The 23943-nt window shown below is 47.0% G+C and overlaps 1 protein-coding gene across 5 annotated transcripts in view; it reads right to left on the bottom strand.

Annotated features, from left to right (window-relative positions):
* LOC135258966 (ankyrin repeat and sterile alpha motif domain-containing protein 1B-like) overlaps positions 1-23943 on the bottom strand; it is a 185595-nt gene that overhangs the window by 63118 nt on the left and 98534 nt on the right. For 4 of the 5 annotated variants that reach the window (XM_064342719.1, XM_064342718.1, XM_064342715.1 and 1 more), the window contains 3 exons: positions 20551-20704; positions 13044-13180; positions 3726-3906 (listed from right to left, as the gene is read on the bottom strand). In XM_064342719.1, the coding sequence (XP_064198789.1) occupies positions 3726-3906; positions 13044-13180; positions 20551-20704 (472 nt within the window). The remainder of the gene's footprint in view (positions 1-3725; positions 3907-13043; positions 13181-20550; positions 20705-23943) is intronic. The other variant, XM_064342717.1, reaches the window with a different exon arrangement.

Below are 23943 nucleotides of genomic sequence, written 5' to 3'. Positions count from 1 at the left end.
GTGTGTGAGTGCTTGTGTGTGTGTGTGCTTGTGTGTGTGTGTGTGTGTGTGTGTGTGAGCTGTGTATGTGTGTGTGTGTGAGCTGTGTGTGTGAGTGCTGTGTGTGTGTGTGTGTGAGCTGTGTATGTGTATGTGTGTGTGTGTGTGTGTATGTGTTAGGTTTGTTCAGGGGCAAGATTTCTGCCCATTTCATAAAGTATGGGCTGAATGCCCAACAGACATAAAAACAAATGTACAAACACATTAATTATTACAAATCAGGTTAGTCAGAGGGATTTTCATGCTTTTCCCCCTCAGGCTTAATGCAGAAGTGTTTCATCTCAGTCACAGACTTATATAACCCTGCATCAATCTCGTTTGCTGTTTACCAAAGATGAACATACCCACCCTTGAATAGCGCAAAAAAAAAACACCACCCAGCCTACCTACTTTAGTAGCAACAATGATTTCTGTGACAGAGTGAGGGGTGGAAGAACATAAATATGCTCACGTTGGGTTAGTGGTGATCCAGTGCTGCTGCAGAAAGCACAGCTGAGGTAAAACCTGAAGCAAGGAACACCATGGCCTTTTATGGTCTGCCGGAAATCCTTTGCTCCTCTCCCTCCCTCCCTCCCTCCCTCCCTCCCTCCGTCTCTCTCCCTCTCCCTCTATCTCCCCCTCTCCCACTCTTCCCCTCCTCCCTCTGTCAGAGAAATGGCATTGCTTGATTTATCTATCTATAAATGTACACCATCTCAAACATAACTATGAGCTCTTCATGTACTGGCAGTTGCCACGGCAACAACACAATGGACCTTCTAAAGCTGATAAGCAGAAGGAGAGACTGAGGTATGTAGTGATCTATACCTGGAGGAGGAGCCAAAGCAGGGTTTGCCAGTTCAATATCCTCACATTTCACTTCCAATATAAGGTTTATTTCATTCAATTTCATTTTATTTGTATGGCCATCTCATGCCTTCCATGCATAATTGATGTCCCTGTATTTTCCTGTGTCTAGCTGTGCAAAATGGGAACAAAAACCCTCCTCTGTAGTTCAGCGATGGCCACCAAGAGCTACACCTCCTGAGTCATAAGCCGGCAATTCTATTCACTGTTTCAAGCTGCCCTGTCGGTATTGTAACAGGGGAAACCTGCTGGAGGAAAACAAACAGTGAACCAAACATAGCTTTTTGCTGAGGAGTCTTTAGTGCAGTCGGTAAATGAAAGAACAAGGAAATGAAATGATGCCCGCTGGACAGAGACTCACTTGTTGCCACGTTTCATAACAACAGAGCAGCTGCACCCGGCATTTATTAGATAATGGGCTCTAAAGCCTCTGCACTACGCCGGCATGATAATCTAACCCACACCTGTCCTCTTCAAATCCACCGCAGGGTCATAAGGCAAACCACCCCAGCAATCCCCCAGGACATACTTTACTGTGTACTGTGCAAAGTTCATCTCACTTTAATGCAAAGGTTCAAAAACATGAGGACATTACCCAGTGTTTTCCTGTCAAGGTGATCTCCTGGTCACATGGCCACTGAAACAACATCTATCCATTCACCACCGGAGAAGCACTGCCGCTGAAAAACCTTTCTGGCCAGGAAATGATGAATCTCGTGTAATTTAGATGAAACACTGCTGCTGTGTCCTTCACAAAACAAGGTATTTGTTCAAGGACCCAAGAGACGACACAAATCACAAATCCATCGCCCATCCATCACAGTATTCCAAATCCATCCATCCAGTCGGGCCCTCTTGGGTTCTAATCCATTTGTTGGTCTCTTTTCACCTACCCTACAATAAGAGCGCAATGGGAAAACGTCTGAAATGCCTACGGCACCATGGGATACCGTTATTGTTAAGAAAAAATCCAGGAGGGGTAGGAGGAGCCGTACTACCGCACTTGGCTGGGAGACTCCTGATATCAGTGACCCAGCAGGAGAGGGCCGGTGTAATGGAGTGGCAAGCTCTGGGGGTCACTCCGCACTTGGACTCCACGGCGCGCTGAGCAGCAGCCTCCGCCCTCGAGCAGACGGGAGTCTGAGGCCACGGGCTCGCCGAGCTCCTCGGTTAGCAGAGCTGGCTCGGCGCCTCGCCCCGCTGTAAGGAGTCAGTGGGCTGGAGCAGGTCAGCACGCGCGAGGCAGCCGGAGAAACGCGGGAGAAACAGAGCCCGGCCTGGGGTTAACTCTTTCAGTGGAGATGGTCTGATTTAAAGGAAAAAATGTACAGCACTTAGGGCCTGTAACCAAACCATAGTTCTCCAAAACCTCCATTATGTGGGTAATCTCTGGAGGCCCATCTTGTTTTGCAAAGCACTATATGTATCACATTCTACGTGTTTGTTTTATCATCTTCCGTTAAAAAAATGTCTTTTTTTAAGCGATCTCTTCCCCCCCACCACTTTCACTCCCACGAGACACATCTCTCCTGGAAGGCCGCGAGCGTGCACGTGAGGCGTGAGGCAGCCGCCAGGGCTGGGGCAGAGTGGGCAGGTGTGTGTGTGACAGCCGCCAGGGCTGGGGCAGAGTGGGCAGGTGTGTGTGTGACAGCCGCCAGGGCTGGGGCAGAGTGGGCAGGTGTGTGTGTGACAGCCGCCAGGGCTGGGGCAGAGTGGGCAGGTGTGTGTGTGACAGCCGCCAGGGCTGGGGCAGAGTGGGCAGGTGTGTGTGGCGGAAGCAGAGCGGGTGACAGACTGGCTGGAGGCAGTGGGCGGCGGCTGAGTCAGGGAGACGCGTTTCTCTGCAGACGGTCCCCAAGCCGCAGGGAGTCGACAGGAAGTGACACACAGGAAATGGGAGGAAGAGCTGGCTATGGCTTTCATGTCCACGTGGCAGGAATTTTATCTGAAAGCAAGAGCGAAGTCCTGCGAGGCGGTCCTGCTTCAACTTTTTTTTGTTTTTCCGCCATCTGTGGCGTCGGTTGGTTTTCGCGCTGTTGTGTTTATGAAAACTTTGCACAAGCAAACAACACACACTGAGAATCAGTCGCAACTAGGAACTACTCAGGGAAATATTTACAGAGCGATTGCTTTTCATGAGAGCAGCACAACTGATTTTAAGCCTGGATTACAGGTTAATACCGTCTGCGTGTTACTGTGATGGTGGGAGCGTTAAGGAGTGGTTAGAGAGGAAGGGAACTGAAATTGTGAATTGGTCCTCACAGTCACCTGTATTAAATCCATTATGGACAAAACTGTGTAACCAGGGCTCTGTGTAACTGTGTAAACTGTGTAACTGCACAGGGTGAGCTACAGGGATCCCGCATACAGTAGCATGGAGCCCCTCTGGACATTTGCAAGTCAAGGACGTGTGAAGCCATTTTTTAAAGTTGGAGGAGGATCAAAAAGATATTAAACTACTGACGTGATGCATACACTTGTATCATAATCAATCTGTTCACAATAAGCCTGCTACGCTTCAGGCGGCTAATTTTGTGTGACCGCTAATGTATTACGCGCAACAGCGGCCGCAGGGCAGAAATGGCTGTCCAATGCCACGCCGTTGCCCTTGTCAAACCCGCGCAGGCGGAGCGCGACAGCTGACAAACGCAGTCGCTCGCTGACAGGTGTCAGACCAAACCGCAGAGCCCCATTTTGCTGACGCTGATGAGCAGACGCCTTTTTCGACAGGTGTCACCGAGCTGAGCGACAGCGGGGTCCTTCCTGTGCGGGAGCGGTCCCCGGGTGAGGAAGAGGATGAGGCGGAGGGGAAGGGGGAGGGGGAGGGGCGGCGGCCCTACCTGTCAGGCCGCAGTCCTCCGCGGACCCGGTGGAGTAGTTGGCGGGGCTGACGGGAGGGCTGACGGGGGGGCTGGTGGTGAAGCTGGCGTACCCCAGAGAGGAGCTCACCTCTGAGGGGTCGTAGCTGTGGTTCGGCCTTTGGACGTCCTGCGATGACGACAAGGACGTGCGCTGCTTTGGCTGGGGGAACAGAGGGGGGGACAGGTTACCGTTAGCGTACCAAAGCTAGTGAAGAACGGGCATGCTGTCAATGTACCAAAGCTTAGTGAGCAATGGGGGTGTTGTAAATGTGTACCAAATCCTAGTGAATAATGGGAAATTTAGTGTACCAAAGCTTCATGAATGAGACAGGTCAGTAAGGTTAGTGAACCACATTGTTTCATTCAGTAGACAGTCTTCAGACTACTTTAGCTACAATACTTGCTTAGATTTCCTTTTAAAAATGGAGAGCACTTCACAAATGTTTTTGCACTAAGCCCTCAGCAAGGAATGCTTGTGAGAACACAGACCCCCTCACAAAGCAGTACTCCTGACTCGCTGAGAGGGAGCCGAGACCTGCCCTGCTCCTCAGATGTGTCATTCCTCCTCTCTGTATTCAAATGAAAGCAAGAGGTATAAACAGACTCAGCTGATTACGTAACCACAGGAAGTCTTATGTAAGGACAGTCTCCACTTCCTGTTGCATCATCAAAGTCCAGGTGTCGTTCCAATTAATTTGGTTGAGTGTGTGTGTGTTCCTGTCGAAATTCCAAAATCTGTTCCTGCAGTGATATCATCCACATGCTGTTCTACAATGGGTGCACAGTGAGCCCTTCTACACAGATTTTTATAACAACTGTAAGAACATGCGAGTGCACGTACACATACACATACGCACACACACACACACACGCACGTACACATACACACACGCGTACACATACACACGCACACGCACACACACACACATAAATCCTCTCACATTTGCAAGCCTGTTTTATGTGACACCATTTCCACCCTCAGAATTTTTATTCTGTCACGCCCCAATCAGTGAGCTTCGAGAGGAGAGCTCAGCCATCCCACCCCCTTTCGCCTTGGATCGATCTGAAGGTGCACTAAGCAGTTTTAACAACACACCAAAACCCCTAACCCCTAACCCCTGTGACATGGCTTCCAGCCCCAACTCCACACCCCTCATTGGCCCTGTCGCAGGTGTGTATGACCCCCACCCTGACAAACACCCCCCCCCCCCATCTGCATGTGTAAGAGAGGACAGACTGCACTGTCTCAACTGGGTGAGCACTGCTGCGCATAAGCAGATGGGGCAGTTGGGCGCGGGCCATGTGTCCGAGCACGCTGCGGCACCCCCCTCTATTGGCTGGGGACCCAAGGTCGCCGTGGAGACTCGCTGTGGCACTCCCGCTATTGGCTGGGGGGCTCAAGGTCGCCGTGGAGACTCGTCTGTGATCGATGCCTCGCTACATCGCACTGGACGAAACGGTCATGGCAAATTATCTTGGGGTACTCGATATCAGCCCCTCAGGGACGCCAATATGCTCCAGACATCTCTCCCCAAAACACAGTGATGTCATTCTTTTTTTTCTTCCATTGATTCTGAGAGAATTCCATAAACACTGAGGACAGTATGTCAGAGCCCTGCATTCTCATCATTAACAGGAAGGACACTCTCTCTCTAGCACTAACAGCACAGTCCAAGGGGCCTGGGGTAGGATGGTGGGCTCCCCCTAGAGGCCAATCCCTACATTTTGACAGCAACAAGACCAGCGGGGTGCTCTCATGCGTTTCACATATGGAATTCAATTTCTTGCTATGCCAATCTTATCGCCATCTGATGTGTCCCTTAGGTGCGAGAAGTGGTGTGAAAAATTTTCTGGGTTTCACACTGGCTGAATTCTAAGTGTTTTCTGCCACTGAGATATGTGGCATTGTTTCCCAGCATGCAAATCTGCCGCTATGAGTCTCACAGCGCTTCCCAGCGAATGTCGGAAGTAGGACAGCTAAAATAAAATGAAGTGCATGCAAAGAAAACTTTGTTGTGAGTCAATGCGGCGCTCCTATGTCATGTCTCATCCCCAACCAACCAATGCTAAATGCCAGGAATTGTTAAACTGTAGCTATAGTCACGGTGGCCAGATTAATTAGCAATCGTTGTCCAGGAAGCTTCTTTAATTAATGGTACATTTGCAAAGCATCTACTAATTGCTTTATTTCCATTATCCATTTTATAAAATAGAATAGATTAGAACAGAACAGCTTTATGTTCCCCTGGGGGAACTTCAGGTGAAGTAGCCGGCGCAGAAGAAATTAAATAAGCAATTTACATAAATTACATTAAGAAATAAAATTTCCGCATTTCATTTAGAGATCCCTAAGTAACATTACTATCATTAAGAATCAGAAACGAGGAGTTACAGTAAGGACATTCTTGTAGGAACTTCCATAAATAAATTAATAGAACTAAAACACAGAACACTAAAATATATTTTAGACAACACTAAATCAGAAAATGAATTAGAACATTAAAATGAAGGTGTGCTGTGTCACTGATAAGGCAAATAGATTTTGGCACAACGCTTTCGAGTGCTCTCCTTGTTTTAAAGGATAAGGAATCTTCTTGACGGCAAGATCTCAAACAGAAGGTTCCGGGGATGTGAGGAAAGGACTATTATACTTTCCCCTCTTCTTGACCGTCTCCACCACATAAAGTTGTTTCACGGTCCTTCGTTGTCTCCCTACGATCTTCAACGCTAGTTTGTAGAGAGCCAAACCAAGCCGTTAGGCTGAAGGTCAGTGCTGACTCAATGAAGCAGGTGTAAAATGCTTGCGGTGCCGACTGACTGACACTCAATTTCCTTTGCGGAGGTCCACCTGACATAAAACTGATTTTACTGCAACACCGATATTGGTCAAACTAATAAAGAGTTTTCAGCAGATGGATCTTGTCTGAAAAACTCACATATAACTCCTCGTCTAAGTGAGAAGTGCAGACTACAGGGCAGAACTGCTCAAAATTCATTTGCAAACTCACCTCTGTGGAATGGGCCCCTGCATTTCAATGCCTGAGATAAATCCTGCTCCCACATTAGCCCCAGTAATCACATGCGGAAGGAAGGCCATTCGAGTGCTGAAGAAATATATGCCCCTGACAGTTTAACTCGCTTCCTGATCTTGTGAGTCTGGTTCTGTTTAATTTGCTGAGCGAAAAAAAAAACCTACTATGTCTGGCTGAGAAAATACACACTGCTCTACGCCCTCACTACGCTCTATCCAATCCTGAAAGCAATTTCAAATTCATATATATTCCTTAATATAATGTGAGAAAGCTTCCGAGCACCAGTCGGCCTTGCGCTGTGTGTGTCCATTGAAGATGACATACTACAGAGGGTAGATTTCAGTACATCAAACACATCAATTCTCACAGTTCTGTATCTGCAGTCAGAATCCTTAGAGCAGAGACGTGATCAGAACAGAGCGGAGAGCTTGTTTGATGTTCGTCTTCTGAGGGTGGAATAAAAAGGCGCATATTACAGCGCCATTTGATGACAATAAATAGTGCAACAGCACTCAGGAGCCGCTGTCCAGGGTATTTTTACAGTTGTCGGAGAAAAGAGAGGATGGCAGAAAGCACAAATCATCCTTAGCAATACAGCACATCGCACTCGTTCAGCCAGACAGTCTTTGAATGAGGTGTCTCTTAGAGCACCATGTTTACTTTAAGTGACTTTTATAGTCTATTAAAATAAGGGTTAATATAACGTTTGATCTTATTTAAGGGTGTCTTTCAGACAGTATATCAGCCAATGAAGACTGGCGTACGTCAACTGATGGTCAATGGAGACTTGTATGTCATCCTATGAACACTGAAGAGACAGTTTATCATCCTATAAGGAATGGATGGACAGCATAGAGTACAGAGCTCTATTTAACACATGTAAGCCCAGAGTCAAAGCATTCATGTCTGTGTGTTTCTTGAAAGAGCTTTTTCCTAAACAGAGGGAAAACCGCATGAATAGCTATATCCTCACCCTCTTATTTTGTGTTCAGAGAAATCCTGATTTGAGAATTTCACACTATGGAAGGGTGCTTGAGAAAAGACACAGGCGGGAGAAACTACTCCAAAAAAGATAGCGGTTGTAACTCTAATCCTTTAAAGTAGTGAAAATGTGAAACTGGCAATCACAGGGTTACCCCTTCTCTATAAAACAGAGAGAGAACTCCAAAAGAGACAAAGTTAATCAATACAGAGTGCAATGTGTGGTTACATACTGTGGAGAAAGGCTGACCTGGCCCTAACCTTTCCCTTAAAGCGAGGTTGACCTTGTCTGGCCTTAACATTTCACTTACACCAGGACTGGGCTGAAAGTGGGCTCTCAGGGGAAAGAATGTCTTTCTATTCTCCAACAGAGCCCACAGTCTACACTGAAAACAGCATTCAGAACCACAGCCCGGTCAGTCCAGGTTTAACCTGCCCCCAAGCAGGAGTGAGAAGCCTTCTCCTCACCTGGCAGGGGTGCGGAGGGAAAATCGCGGTTAGGTTTTTGGCTGGTGATCCAGGACCCGCAGACAGGGCCAGCCTTCTCCCAGGGAGGGGCGCGGAGGGGCGTCTGGTTCGGGACGCGGGCAGCCCTTCTGCTGCCGGCCATCTGGCCGAGCAAGGGCCAGACGGACCCCGCCGAAACGGACATCCCGCTCTCTGCCCTCCGCGGAGCGAGGGGACCCACAGGGGGCGGAGCTTCAAGGCAAGTCCCTTTCAGCTAAAACCGCCGACTTCCTCCTCTTCAGCTTTAAGCCAAATCTCTCCCAGGTAAAACCAAAAACTTCTTTCCCTTCAGCATTAAGGCCAATCCCTTTCAGCTAAGGTCATATCCACAGGCTAAGGGCAGACTGAGGTGGTTGTAATACAGTTACCTTAAGAGTCAGGATTCTGTTCCTCGTCTCATAGCATTTTAGCGGCATCATCTGAAGCCCTGGCCCCATCCAACATCAGTCCACCATCAGACCCTCAGAGATCTACAGCGCCCCAGAGCTCGCTCCCTGACTAGCAGTGCAATCCCATACTGGCACGCTGACTCATTACACACCCAAGTACCGACTCACTGACCTCCAGACATGCTGGCACAAGGAGCAAGAGCACATTCAATTACTGACACGCTGACCTCCTCACACACTATTATTGACGCACTGACCTCTAGTGCACTCAAATACTGATACAGAGATCAACAGCACACTGAAGTACTGAGCACACACAGAACAGCATGCATGTCCCTGAAATCCAGACCTTTTTCCAGACATACTCGACTGACTGACAAAAAAAAACAAGTAGTCCCAATTTTTTTGACCAACTACAAGTGTGTCATGGATGACAAAAACGTATATCAGTGAAAATATTTTGATTTTCATTTATTTTTATGGAATGTTCCTTGTAGTGTAAATTTCAGCTTGGTAGAATACACTGTTTGGTTCCTGAGGTTAAGAGCAGAGACTTAGGTCCCCTACAGCTGACAAAAATGAACTTCTGGGTCACAGGAGGCCACGCGGGCTGTGTGTGTGTGTTGCTTTTTTGCACGCGAGGGTGTCATCCATTTAGATGCAGCGCACCTCATAAGCACTTCAGAAACCCCGAAAACCATTGCCATTCACGATGAGGGCTTCGTGTTAATTGATCTTGCACCCGGAACGACCCGCGATCGCATAGCACGACACGCCTCCGCATTGGAGACGCCACCGTCGACGCTCGCGTCGCGGCGCACGTCGACCGCTAAGATCGGAGCTCGGCGCCCGATTTACCTTCGCCATCCCGCGCCTGCGAGTCTCACGTGAAGCGGAGTAGGGGTAAGTCACAGCGTTTACGCCAATTTACAACTCATTCAGACAAAGAGCCCAGCCGTATTCAGAGCGAGAGTGTGCGCGCGGCTCTCTGTGTGTGTTACTACCAGCCGCTCGTTAGGTAAACACATTCAGCTTTGGGGAGGTGCGTGTGAACAGCATGCTAATTTGTGGGTAATTGTAAGCGCCTGTATTACCGCGTCGCATCCCCAAAAGCGACATTAAAAAAATTGGCATTTCTAACGCATCTGCTCCGCACGCACGTCTCTGATTCAAGCCTTTTGTTTTTTTTCTGTGGCGTTCTCTCAAAAAGCCTCGTTGGATCAACCTTTCCTTCCCAACACAGGTTTTTTCAGCATGTTGTAGATTTGGTCACCTTGGCAACGCACCGCACAATGTCACACAGTGTGAGGCAGCCACAACAGCATTAACGTGTTCCTCCGCCCGAGAGACACCCAGCTGACAGAATATAAAATCCCTTCAAAAACCCTGCCATGGGAGGAAAGGGGGCGGGGCAGAGCAGCCCCTCAGCCTGTCAATCATCCACACTGCAACCAATCAGATTGCGAGATCAGGTCAGGTGGAAGGCACGGTCAGACAGGAGAGAAGATGGATGAACTGGAACAAAGAGAGGAAAGGTGCGAGTGTGGATTTTGAATGGGACTAAGGGAGGGCGAGGGCGAGAGATGAATGGAGGAAGGAAAGAACGAGAGAGGGAGGGCTGATATTCAGGCTGTGCGTGCGCCCAAGCTATTCATTATTCACACTCATTTCCAGCTTGAGAAACCCCGCTGAAACACAGGTGTCACTCCATTATTTACTTCTTTCATACTTCAAACGCTTAGAAAAACGTGTCAATGTTATACACATTAATATACTATTACAAATGTGCTTTATCGTGAGAAAAGACAATGATTTCACAACGTCAGTACACAGAAAGCAAGGCTGTATCATCATTGCTGCACCTTATTAACATGTGTATTTTTACATAAGAGGTGCAGTGCTCAGTGCTTTAGTAACACCAGCTCTACCATCACCCCTGGTGGTGGCAGCAGCACACAATGGTGTTGCATTGTAATAGGAGTGATCTGGAAGCTTGCTGCCAACAAGGGTAGGATTGAGAAAGCCAAGTACAGACAAATCCATGAGGAAAATCTGTTTCAGTCAGTAGGAGATCTGTGTTTAGGACAAATATTTATGTTCCAACAGGACAACGACCCAAAGCACACGGCGATAAAGCTACCAAGGAGTGGCTTGAAACAAGAAGGTCACTATTCAGGAATGGCCTAGCCAAAGCCCAGACTTCCAATCCATTGAAAATCTGGGGCATGCCCTGAAAATTGCCGTCCACCAATGCATGTAACTTAACTTCACATTGTGCAATGGGCAAAAATTCCAAAATGTATTTTTTTAAAAATGTCCCCATCAAATAAATGAATGAATAACACCGCAGGGACAAAAAACATGCCATCCCTTCTCTTTCTAACTACCCCCAAGTTGTCTCTTTTAAAAGTATTTAAAGATCACTGGGGGGTTTTAAGGAGAACACCATTGAATGATTAATGATGATGTTCTGCATCAAAGACTTGTGTGATTGAGTATTCCAACAGAAATTTGGTATGCTAACAGTCCAGGCTTCCTCCCTTTGATGTTGAAAGCTGACACTCCAAACAGTTTGAAAAAAAAAATACAATACCCTGTTGACAACAAGCACCGAACTCCCCACATCTTTTACCAGCGTGGTATCAGAAGGCATTCATTATTTAATATACCTCAGAGTTTCACACTTCTCGTCTTCACAGTTTCACTGTGGGCGGATCGCTTCACTCTTTCTTAGCTTCTTCACGGTTCTGGGTTTTGATAAACTGTTCTCAAAAAAGTATGCTTTACAGGCAGCTTTCCAGGAGTCTGAAAACTTCTACATGAATAAAATCATTGGGCCTCGTTCACGAAAACAAGCATACGATTACATTTGATCGTAAACTGTGCGTAAGAACGTTTCGGCATTCTTTTTTTTAGAACGATATTTGTTCATGGCTGTTTCCTTATGCTAATCACATGAGCAGGATCGCGCATCTAATTTACAAATAGTCAGCATTCATCATCTCATCTGGGATATGCACAAAAACAAAACTCTACACGTGTCATGAATCCCATATTAGTTTTTCATAGGAACATTTTTAAGAACAAAAGTAAGAAGAATTTTTTTGTGAATGACTGTTCTTGCTTTTTGGCCATTTAAATTGAACACATACCGGACCCCATATGCAGATTTCCTGTTCATGCTCACTCTGGTAGTACTCTACATACAGTATGCATCAACAGCAAAAAAGTACCACTTTGCATTCTTCCAGAAATTGTTTTAATTTGCCACGACTTGTGCCTCAACTGTCACATTATTCCAATGCATGGTTTAAGGAACTCTTGACATGGATTGTGATGTACTGTACCCGTTTCATAATGTACAGTGATGTATAATCTCATACAATGATGTCTGTACGTGAATAGTAAATACAAACGTGTAAGTTCACTGAAAAGGAAATAGGTTTACAGTGTTTATAGAAAAACAAAGTCTAGTTTCAGGAAATGTGTGAACAATCAAGAAAAACTGTGGCTAAGGCTTGGTATTTGCTGAGTCTGTATTTTTCATCTGCATTATGGATAAAAAGTATTAAGACAAAATAAATACGTTACAGTACTAACATTAACATAGCATCAGCAGTGTATATGCCATGATCACACAGAAAGAACGTGAGCATTTTGATGGTAATTTTCTCTTACCAGTATGAAACTGGTGCTCAGTAAGTCTTATTCCTATGATGATATGCACTGTTTTGGTGCAAGTATTTCATTTTTAGAAATAGTAATTTGGCAGAGATTTGTGAAGATGTGCCAAACAAGCAATTGGTTTTGTGTTATTACTTTTGAGGATGCGAGATGTTGTTGCAAGAAATATGTGCAAACAGTTCAGCAAGACTGTGAGTGCCTTTAAAAGATTAAACTACAACTCTGACTCACAAGGAATGCTGAGATGAGATTCTGCAGAATGATTCATTACAGGGAAGCCTGGTCCAATTTGCAAATACGCACCAAAGCAATTCCTTTCTTATTTCATGACTAATCTAAGGATTAGGAAAACACGCAAAGCTAAGTTTTTGAAAAACACACACACACACACACACAACACTGTTAAACCTCAGTCTAACTACCATTATGAGACAGTATCAGCAACCTCAAGCTTGAAGGTTTCTCTACATCAGCTGTGCCAAGGTCCAGTTAACCACTGTACAATGTCATCTATCTCAGTAGAGTCTAGTCCATGAGGGTCTAAATAGGGTGATTATCATACAGCATGGTATATGCAGTTAATTGTATGTAGTGTGGTATGTGCATGCGTGTGCGTGCGTGCGTGCGTGCGTGCGTGTTTGCGTGTGTGTGTGTGTGTGTGTGTGTGTGTGTGTGTGTGTGTGTGTGCGCACGCGCTGACTCACCTGTGGGCGGATCACTTTCTCGATATTCTTCAGCGCGGTGTCGGGGGAGGGGGGTGAGCAGTCTGGAGTCGGGCCCGTGGAGTGGTTCCCATGGTTACCAAGCTTGGGCTCTGTGACGGTCACATGGGGGGAATGGTCTGAAATTGATTAGTATAAAATAATGTGAGGGCTGAAGGTGGTCTCCATGGCCACTGCCATAATCATACAGTGAGGCTGGCCACATTCTAATCTGACAGAACAAGGAATTTAAAAAGACAAAGAAATGAGAAATGAAGTGAAATCTAAAATTATTGTAACAATTAATTATTCATATTGTTATTATGTTAAATCTTTCTTTCTTGTGTAAACCTGCTTCAAAACAATTGGCTCAAGGAAGTAACTTCCAATGGGAAAGGTGCTTCAACAGGCCAATTTATAAGGACAAACCAACAAGACGCAAGACCTTCAAAAGTAAACAACCATTCTTCTGGGAGTAATGCCTGTCTGAGAGGGTCAAGTACAGAAACACAGGTCATATCTGCTAACATCCTGCAATGCCACCAGTGCCATGAGGCTAATTTTCTCAGAAACGACTTCCTTGGTGGAATACACAAATCAACACAGCAATTAATGACTTCTGACACAGAACCAGGAGGTGAGGGGTACTGTGAATTAACCTGTTGTTTCATCCTTCAATCTCTTCCCACTCCTGACAGGTCTTACCCTTGTCTGCATGTGCGTGTGTGTGTGTGCACGACAGGCTGTGTGTTCCAGCGCATGAGTGCGTGAATGTTCCACTCCCTCCCATTCGTACAGCGCAGCGAGGCCTATCCCTGCACACTCATCCACAAGCCTCGAATTTTACGGTCACTGCGGCAGTACATCACCACGGCAACGTACGCAGGTACCAGGTGTGCATGTCAGACTCATTAGTCCCGTCTCCCACACACCTCTACGTGTGCCGCGTCATTTGTTCTCTCAGAACTTTTCTTCGCTACGCACAATAAAGGAAAACTACATATCCCACTAATCTATCGCCCCAGAGGAGCTGCGCTGTGTGGGACAGAGGGCGAAAGTATTACTTCCAGAGCTTTTCGCTTTTGTCGATGTTCAAACGGAACACAGTTTGAAATGTCAGGGGAACTATATGGGCAGCAGCATGTGACTGATGAGAAAAAAAAAAAAAAGTGGAGCTCGAGCTTTTCTGTTTGAGAAGTCTTGGACAGGGTCTCGGACAGGTTTAATCAACCGGAACCATGTAAGGAATCCATACTTTGTGGTTTCAATCTTCTTTTTACCCACAATGCCACAGGGCCAGTTGAAGTGGAGTGGTAGATTTGTGACTAAACTGATCTTGATGGGCTTTGTGGTAAGAGGTCACAGGACCACAATTCTCCACATGCTCACACACACTCACACCCAAACCCAAACACACACACACACACACACACACACACACACACACACACACACACACACACACACACACACACACACACACACACACACACACACACACACACACACACACGTATATTTTGTATTTTTTTCATCGTCTCCTTCATCATTATCATCTTCTTCCAATTCTGTTATATCCCACCAAAAATATCTTTAACATTCAAAAAGTCACATTAGGCACACAAAGTATACACTCTCTATACATCCACAAAAATAAAACAAAGTCCTGACAAAGTCTCTGCAAATGCAGCAGAATACGGGTAGCCTTCCTCTGGAATATGGCTTATGCATGAGCTTGTAAAGCATGTGTTACATTGTAAAGTGGCTGCGGCTTGCTAATGTGCACTACTTTATGAAAAGATGCACAGATTGATGGCTTGTGAACGGATGGTACAGACACGCTGCTTCGTAAAGAGATGCACACATTCGCAGCGGGTTAGAAACGAATGGCGCAGACGTGCTCGATGCAAAGAAATGCCAGCGAGAAACACTTCCCCTCATGACTGATTTCCCATGTGTGTGATCTTTTCCTGAACTACAGGGAGAGTGGGGCAAGAGCAACAAGGATCCAGAGCACGCCGAATCGAATTCCTCCATCGCATCGGAGAGCAAAGCACTAATCAATCACACCTCGCTACGCAGCCTGAAAAAAAAGAGAACCGCTCCTCCAGGGTTTAAACCCTGTTTCCACATAAATCATTTACCCCGTGATGAACGAGGCACGTCCGCAGGATCACACCGAATTTCCACAACCAAATGTCTTTTGTTTGCATAATAAAAAGGAACTGCTGCAAACACCGTCCCGGCTAGCATGCGCGCGAACACAGGGAATTTTACGCGCTCACACCAAATGCCAAACTTTTTCCAGCTGGTTAATTTTCCAAAACAAATCTCATCTCATTAGCATACAAGCAGTCGGAGAGACCTGTGGTTTGTTAATCCCGTCTTAGCGTCCTTACTTGAGAGAACACCGCTCTCTTTCTTTACTCCGTCTCCATTTCCCTCTCTAATTCCAACCTCTTTCCATTTAACGTCGAACAAAAACGGTGCTCGGTGAAAGCCGACAGGTACGCGAGCCAAGGCACGCGGCGTGTATCAATCTCCCAGTCACGTTGGTCAGCGGGAATTAAAGCACGGAGATGCACGCTCCATCTCAAAGGCGGAGGAATTTATTAGCGAGCTTTAAGTTAAAGCATCAAAGCGCCTGGGAAATCATGTACAGAATTACAGCGCGGCGCAGCGATTGGGCGCGCTATTACTGCAGAGATTAGACTAGCACGGGCGCTAACGCTGAGAGGCAGAGGGACTGAGAAGGCTTTAAACCAAACGCCCTATCTCTCAGTTACCAGAGAGGGTTTCTGAATGATGACACATAAGGAAAAAATATTCAAGTACTCATTGCTTTTTAATAATCCAATACTCACAGACAAAACGAAATAAGATGGGGGCCAGATCAGACTGACATCTGGTGGCACTGACTGAGAACCAATTATCCTGATGGCAAAAGAAATGCATACAACTTCTACTCCAGCGCACAGAAAAACAAGTAAAAAGAATACAAATAGAGACACATAGATGTTTTCCTAGTGAGTAACCACACTTGTCGTATGTGTGAGCTCGATGGACGCTGGCATGTGACTGTGTTTCAGGAGGATGGAGTTATGATTTCTCTACTGCAGGCGGCCTGGGTCACCGGCTCAGCCACACCGGAGGAAAGCAGAAAATGGGGGACACGATTAGAGTGGAACACAGTTTTGATAATGAATCCGGTTAGTTCAAAATCTTGTTGGGGACTTAATTTGAGCTGTAATAACGTTAGAGGACCGGTGGGCGCTGGTTACAGCACACAGACGGGCCAGGAGGAATTTGCTTTCCGAGAAAACATCCTCTGCAGCCTCTGATTCAAAAGAGGTCTGTGTGTGGTGCTGTCATGTTTCAGATTCCATAGTCAACTGTAACTGGCTGAAATATTCAATGGGGGCTGAAAACTTCCTGAAGGGACTGTAACTTACTGTTTTCTGAAATGGGACAGGACAAACTTTTAAAAACGCTGCATTACTATACGTTTGAATTCTTCCTCTTGCCCTTACATATAATGGCAGCACAGACTGTCAGCCCATAGACTGGACGAATCAGGACGCAGCGTCAAAGATGTGGACATGCAGCCACCATTTTCTGAGTAGCACGCTGTACATGAATACAGCATTGATATTAACCGGGATGGATACTGCACCACACATTATTTATCCTGTTAGAATTCAAAACTTGAAGACACCAGGACTTCAGCATCGTAAATATGGCCCCTTTGCAGGTGATGGATATTGATTTATTCCTTTTCCCATTATTCCAGTTACCCTGTGGAACACTTAATGTAGATGAAGTTCCATGCTATATCAGGACCATTCCAATGGGATCACTTCCTGGGTTGGCTAATATTATCCCTCATTTTTCCACATTTCCATAGAAAAACTGTGTTGAAAATCTGTGCCGTAAATTAGAATTTCATTTTCATATTCATGCAAATAAATTTTACTCTGCTCTTCAGTGAAATATAGTTTGCAATAGTCTGCCAACAACATTAGTTTAATCTTTTTTTCTTGCTTGCTGTAAATTGGAGAAGTTTTTTTGCAGACTTCTTTTATTACGAACGATAACGAAGGCAGTTGGTCCTGATTAAAATTCTCTTCTTTGCAGGAGGTAGACTTTGATAGAATCGGGCCTAATTTGGTTTTTTGTAGTACAACTAAAACACTTTGCACTAATGCCCAAACAATCTATGGGCCATGACTCTCATAATGGGGAGGCTTAGCCTCGTAGTCATTTGGTTGTTCATCACAACAATTACCCAACTGCAGAAAGTGCCCATCTTGTGCAAAGAGACCATGATAATGAAGCAGAACAAAATGGGAATAAAACGCTGACACACAATCTTCCTTTTTAGCAGAAGAAAGAGTATAGAAGGCATGTGAATACAACCATATCTGTGATGTGTGTTTCAAGCAGTGTAGTATGATGCAGGTGAATGCAGCCATGTTGGTACAGTGTACACCAGGAAAAACTAGCTGATCAGATTCAAGGCTTGTCACCTACCCACATTTGATGGTGACACAGAAAGGAGTTATCATTTAAGCGCGTGTAAATAAAACAGATGAGTAACTGAATATTGGTGGACAATCTTCCGAGATTCCTGCACATTGGAAAAACCCTGCGACATACCATGAATGTGATTCACTCCGAGAGTGATTCACTCAGAGAGAATACATAAAAGTTGGGGGTGGGCAATAAACCAAAAACCAGCCGCAGAACATAAGGACCATCACAGCTTCCAGAATGCTCTGCCGTCACCAAAGGTAAATTGCAAACCAATTCACACACACTTGATCTGTTGGCTGCATTGCACTACCCTGGTAACAACTGCTCCGTTCAAATAATCCCCAAAATTAATCACACGGTCTACAGAGCACAACAACCAGTTCAGTGGCAGATTTATGTAAGTTCTGTACTGGTGACTCATATCAACAGGCACTGTCCTGCATTGCCCTGGCCTCTTTGGTCTAACAAGCTCTTCACTCTCAGTGTGCTGTTTCCCTCCCTCCCTCCTCCCCCCCCCTCAATGCACTGCACACTGTGAGGAATAGGGGCTGTTAGCAGCACTGACACGTAAGAGCACACGCATGCGAGGGTGAAGAATGTTCCAGAAGGAGATAGATTGCACCCTCCTCTCCGGCGGGGTCTGCTTTGCCAGCCGGGCCACCATTAGCTTTGAGATCACAGCCTCAGACACTGCGTCAGTCTTTTCACTCCACTCTGCAGCTCCGAACATTCAGCTCGCCTCCCTCTCTCCCTCTCCCTCTCTCCCTCTCAATCTACCGCTTTCTCTGCCTTTCTCCACCCCCCCCCCCTCTCTCTCTCCCCTTCCGTGGAGATCACAGCGGCACTGTGGGTGGTGGTTCCTGAGAGCTCCCTGGTTTTTTGGGCATGGGGCCCACTGGCACGGAAGAGACAGAAGAGCAAAATGGGACGGCAGCTCTCCGCAGCATTCAACAGCAGCCCTGTGTGCGCGGAGACCGGAACTCTCAGGGAACACTCTAAAGCTGAGTAGAAACGTAACAGGTCCCACGTCCACATGCTGTTCATCCATACAACTCTCTGCTTATGCCTCTCTGAAGAGTGAACAAATTCGCAAATGACGTCGTGTGTAAACCTTCCAACTACAGTAGACAGAGAAATGATAACAAAAAATACAGTAAACACATTTTACAAGTATCAAAAGCAGCAGCGTACCCAGAAATATTTGTATAGTTGGGTCTGCATAGAACTAGGTGGGCCAGAACTACCCAGGCAGGCTTTCACAATTGGGTGTGGCGGTTCAGTCAAGATAAAAAAGGTGGGCAAAGATAATATTTAGGCGTCCCACACGGGCCCACCCATGCGTATACCACTGGGTCAAAGCCTTAATGCTTTTGTGGCAGGGATGTTGATCTTGGTCACTTGCAGGTTAACTAATGTTAATTGAGGCCAACACAGGTGGCCAAATCAGGGGACAGAGACACTTCGACCATGCTTTTTTAAAGCCCACATCCTCTCAATGCAGACCATTTCAAATAGATTGCATCGACCTCCATGTTGCCATTACCCCAAGTCTAATTAAACTCAGATAAGAAAACACTAGTGGAGATCTCAAGAGGTTTTTAAGTGTTATAATCTCAGCAGAGGGACTCTGTGAGGAAGCGCTTTGAGCTCTGAGGGTCTGGAGTTCTAACTTGCACAATGGGCACCATTGGAGGGCAGCAGCAGCTGCATTTCCACAGCTGTGCTGACGCCAGGTGAGCTAGTGCATGCCAGTGCAAGACCATCTACTTCTGGAATTATTACACAGTAAAACGTGCAGTGTTAAATCAACTCTTTCAGAATACGTATGGTCCCTATTGGACATTTAACTTTGTAGAGCTTCAGCATTTTGGTGTTTTAAAGCTGTGCATTTGGCTCTTTGAAGCCCCATGGTCCTCAACAGGCTGGTCAAGGACAAAGGAGCAAGTTCAAGGTCAGGGGCAAGGGCGGGGATATCAGACATAGCTTGTTCTCAAAATATGGAAGTCAGCAGCCATCTTTCAATGGGAGTATGAGTCAATGAGAAGGAGACGTTGTATGGGTGGGATTGTAGAGAAACACTGGTATCTCTGTAGCTTGATTATGGCTTGGCCAAGCTGGCATGACTGCAGAAATGTGCCTGATGATAAAGGCCATCCTCTACTTACAAAGAGGAGCACCATGAGACGTGCGGGAGTACTCTGAATGACTCATTCTGCAAACAAGCCATCGCTTATCTAGAAGCTCGCCCCGCTTGCTTTGAACAATGATTCTAGCTCCACCCTCCCTGGTACAGCCACTTCCTGTCCACGTCCCAACATTTCTTTCTGCCTCTATCGGCGCAGCGAATCACGATGAATCCGCTCCTGCACTCTCACACAGGAAGTACAAACGCAAACAGGAAATGAAGTGGGAGCAGGATACAGAGCGACAGGAAACGCAGATACGGGGCGACCAGATTCAATCTGCCTATAATAAGCAGCCTGGAAGCTGGGTGAGAGCCAGCTGGCAGGGGTTCAAACCCAGGGCCCGGGGAAAGCAGCGATCAGCGCTGACGGGCAGGGGGGCACGGTGCCAGCAGATGCGTCGGTTGTCGCGGGCGACGGTGCGGAAACGCGTCGGGGAGATCAGCTAGAAAACCCTCCCTGACAGGTAACAGGGTGGCGGGCAGGGCACAGCGGGCACAACAGGCACAGCTCAGCGGGCAGCCAGCTGGGATGGCGGCTGCCTTCACCAGCACGCTCACATTCTCATGTTAGGCCAAACACCGTGAATGTGGCATGGGGTTTGTAAACAGATACGACAGAGGGGACATGGCCGTCTCTTTTAGTCAATGTAGTTATTACTCTATAGTGACCACATCATGCACTTATGCCTAAAAGAAGATTCACAAATTCATTATTCCTCTCAATTGGATTACACTTCAGATAAGCACTCATGTCCACTCCTGTCCACTCCTGTCCGCTCGCGCGCGACTCACCGTTCTTGGAGCAGGCGCTCGGGCGGTTTATGTCCAGCGAGCACGGTTTGCGGGTGACGGCGGTGGCGACGAACTCGTAGGGGTTGTCCTCGTCCTCGGGGAGAAAGACGTCTAGCGACGGGGACGGGACGATCTCCGCGGCCCGCTTGGAGTCCTGAGGGAGGGAACGAGAAGGGGGGGGGGGGGGTAAGGTCTAACTGAGATGCCCTCGCACGCCATATATGGAGCTGGGGTTTGCATCACCAATCCCATTTACAGCACAGATCACATGACCTGCACACAACCGATCATCCTCATATGTGATTGTTCATGTTCAGGAGCCTGTATGAGTTACACTTCTCTTGAATTGCAGTCCTATCTGAATAGAATTAGGGGCGATTACAACTTGGGAACTCAAAGACAGTTTGCACCGGCAGACGAAACGTTAGATAGGAGCTCCTCACGCCGTGTGATCAGGTGACTCTCGCTCCTACGCCGTTCCTTTCCCTTAATCCCAGAGGGGATGGCTCCCGTCGTACAGAAACAGAGTTCACTGGGTTTTCAGCCACAGGAGCAGACGAGAGGCTGCACAGAACACGACTGCGAGTGCCTGACATCGCATGCATGCCGGTTAAGCGCGCCTGAAGGAAAACCCGGATCACGTGACGATCGAACGCTGCTGAAGGAAAGCCTGAGCACCCCGGATCACATGATCATTCAACACGCAGCGCAAGGCCGGCAGCGCCTCAGCCAACGGCTACGCCGCTCGTGCCATCACGGGCCAAACAAGGCAGCATCTGATCAATACAGGGAGGAGAGGCCTCGGGCTATGCTGGCTACGGCACATTACACTTGCGGGTGCTGCACTTGGACGCCAAAGAATTTGCTGCGCAGCAAAGCACTTTGAAATGCTTGGATGAGAGCCATTATGGTTATACAATACATCATGTGTGTCTTCACTTTGCTCTAAAGACCACTGTAGAACTGTGACTGAAGACTGGGGACAATAAAAGGCTGGTGTCTGCCTTTTGTAAAATAGAGCAAAACCGAAATACATTTTTTGTTTTTCTACAAAATGAATACACAGTAATGGAGGAAAAAATGTGATTGCTTATAAACCCATACACAGTAAAGGCTGACCTGGTCACCATGAAGAACAGAGAATATTCTTACTCATAATGCACTGTTCCATTTACTACCCCTGACCTTTGAGCTGGGATGCTTTTCTATGCCTGTGTTGTGGCGGTAAATGCGTGTTTTTTGACCGTTCCCCATCAGAGGCGATTCCGTGCCCGTGGTCATTACTCTGCACCTGTGGTGTCATATTAGCTCCCCCCCCCCCCCCCCCAAACCCCTCCACCGTTTGTGTGTTGCCACACCAGCCCATGTGATTACACACAGGAGCCATCTCTCTTCCTGACAGAAGCCCAACCCGTGCGCCCCAGAGAATTCGTAGCGTCTGAAGAAACCCATTGCCCCCCAAGCCAAGCGAGGACCGCGCACCCCAAAAAATACAGCACAGTCCCGTGTACAACAGCCTAAAACTTCTCCCATGTGAGCTCCCACGTATAGCACACAAAGGCTTGCCCATTCTCAAACGAGCGGCACAACTCCAACCTGAAATAAACAGCCAGCGTACACGCTGAGCAACTCTCTTACACACGGGGATATAAAATCAACATTGACGGTGTTAATTACACATACAGTCAATACTCTCCTTGTGTTAATTACAGAGGGATAGTGAAGACTGCTGGTGTTAATTACACAGAGACAGAGACCATCATCGCTATAAATTACTCATAGAAGATGACGAAGGCCGTAGTATTAACAATTAGTCACGCGCAGACAATAACATCCACGTACAAAAGACACACGTGCCCGTGGACGGTCTGCTCTCGGCTAGCGTTAAAACACAACTCCAGATCAGAGAGAATGATCGCCACACAGAGGCATAAGCTACGGAAGCAGGACAGAAGAGTGGAGACGCTAGTGAGCAGGGTCCCCTGGGCGGCTGCTGTGTCTGAGAGAAAGACGGTGAGGAGCCAGGATCAGCACTGTGGGAAGAATCATCTACAGGTGAGAGGATGTGAGGAAGACCTCTCTCTTATTTTCACTCAGTTCCCTACTTATGTATCTGTCTATCCTCTTGTCCCACTCCCTATCCATCGCATCTCTCCATCTTTTTCTCCATCTTTTTCTCTCTCTCTCTCTCTCTGTTCTGAGATGGCATGAGATCTGAGAGAGCTGAGGGAGGATTTATGGACACAGACAGGAAGGATAAGACGGGCAATTTGGAAGGATGCATAGAAAGAGTGAGGGAGAAGAAAGGAATGGAGGAAAGCTGTTGGTTAACAGGGGTGGGGAAAATTCCATTTAAATTCATTCAATCTGGGGTGATCAAATGAAATTCAGTCCATGAAATGAAAAAGCCCATTATGCTCTATGCATACATGTTCTATGAGGGATTTTCAATAAATTAATTGCATTTCAGTTCATTTCCTGAATTTTACGGAAATTGCAATGGAATTGACCCACACCCTGGAAGATACACTGTTAAACCTGTTTTGTCAAGCGTGTGCCAAATAGGACATTTTCTGCATTTTTCTGCATTACAGAAAATTGCTCCGCATAGGGAAAAATTACACAGGGTGATACATTAAGTTAAAGGACTAAGAGAAAACACACAGTGGGTTTGGAAAAAAAAAGCATATTTCCCATTCTGCTTGACCTGCCTCTGAAATCTAGAAGGTACAAGTGAGAAATGACTCTCCCCAAGCCTTAGCATCCAGAGCTCTGAAGGCTCTATCCCTCTCTCTCTCTCTCCCGGAGCCATCACGTAACCCACATCAGCCCCACACAAAGGAGAAGACAAAGCCGCTCAGACTCAGAGAAACAGAGAAACAGACCCGAACAGCCACAGCGCAGATCTGTGCGTACAGCGAGCGCGGTGCCAAAAGCTCCAAAGCTCCAAAACAGGGCTCGGGCTGAAACGCCCGTCAACAGGAAATAAAGGACGGATACCTGACCTCTCAGACGCACTTTCCCGCTTTCGCTCCCAGACCTGAAAAGTATAAGAGCCTACTGTTCTGTCTCACCGTTTCTCTTTCCTTCCTCTCTTTCACTCTCTCTCTCTCTCCCCCTCTCCCTCTCGCTCTCTTTCTGCACAGAGAGGACACTGAAGACGTTGTGTCTCCTCCACAGGAAGACAACAAACAAACAGAGAGCCAGGAGCTGGTCCAGCCTGTAATTAGCTGGTCTCACGTAGCTTCGGGTCTCGAGGCTCCAGCACAAACAGGAAGTGCACGGTTCCTGTCTGCAGTGTCATCCCTGTGCTGCAGGATCCCAGACCACGTGAGTCCGCACCGGGCCCGTGACACGCATCCTGCTCCCTCTGAGAGCCAGCCCAAACAAGCA

The sequence above is a fragment of the Anguilla rostrata genome, chromosome 7, assembly GCF_018555375.3.
Source record: "Anguilla rostrata isolate EN2019 chromosome 7, ASM1855537v3, whole genome shotgun sequence".
Classification (NCBI taxonomy): Eukaryota; Metazoa; Chordata; class Actinopteri; order Anguilliformes; family Anguillidae; genus Anguilla; species Anguilla rostrata.
This window is presented reverse-complemented; position numbering and strand designations above follow the sequence as displayed.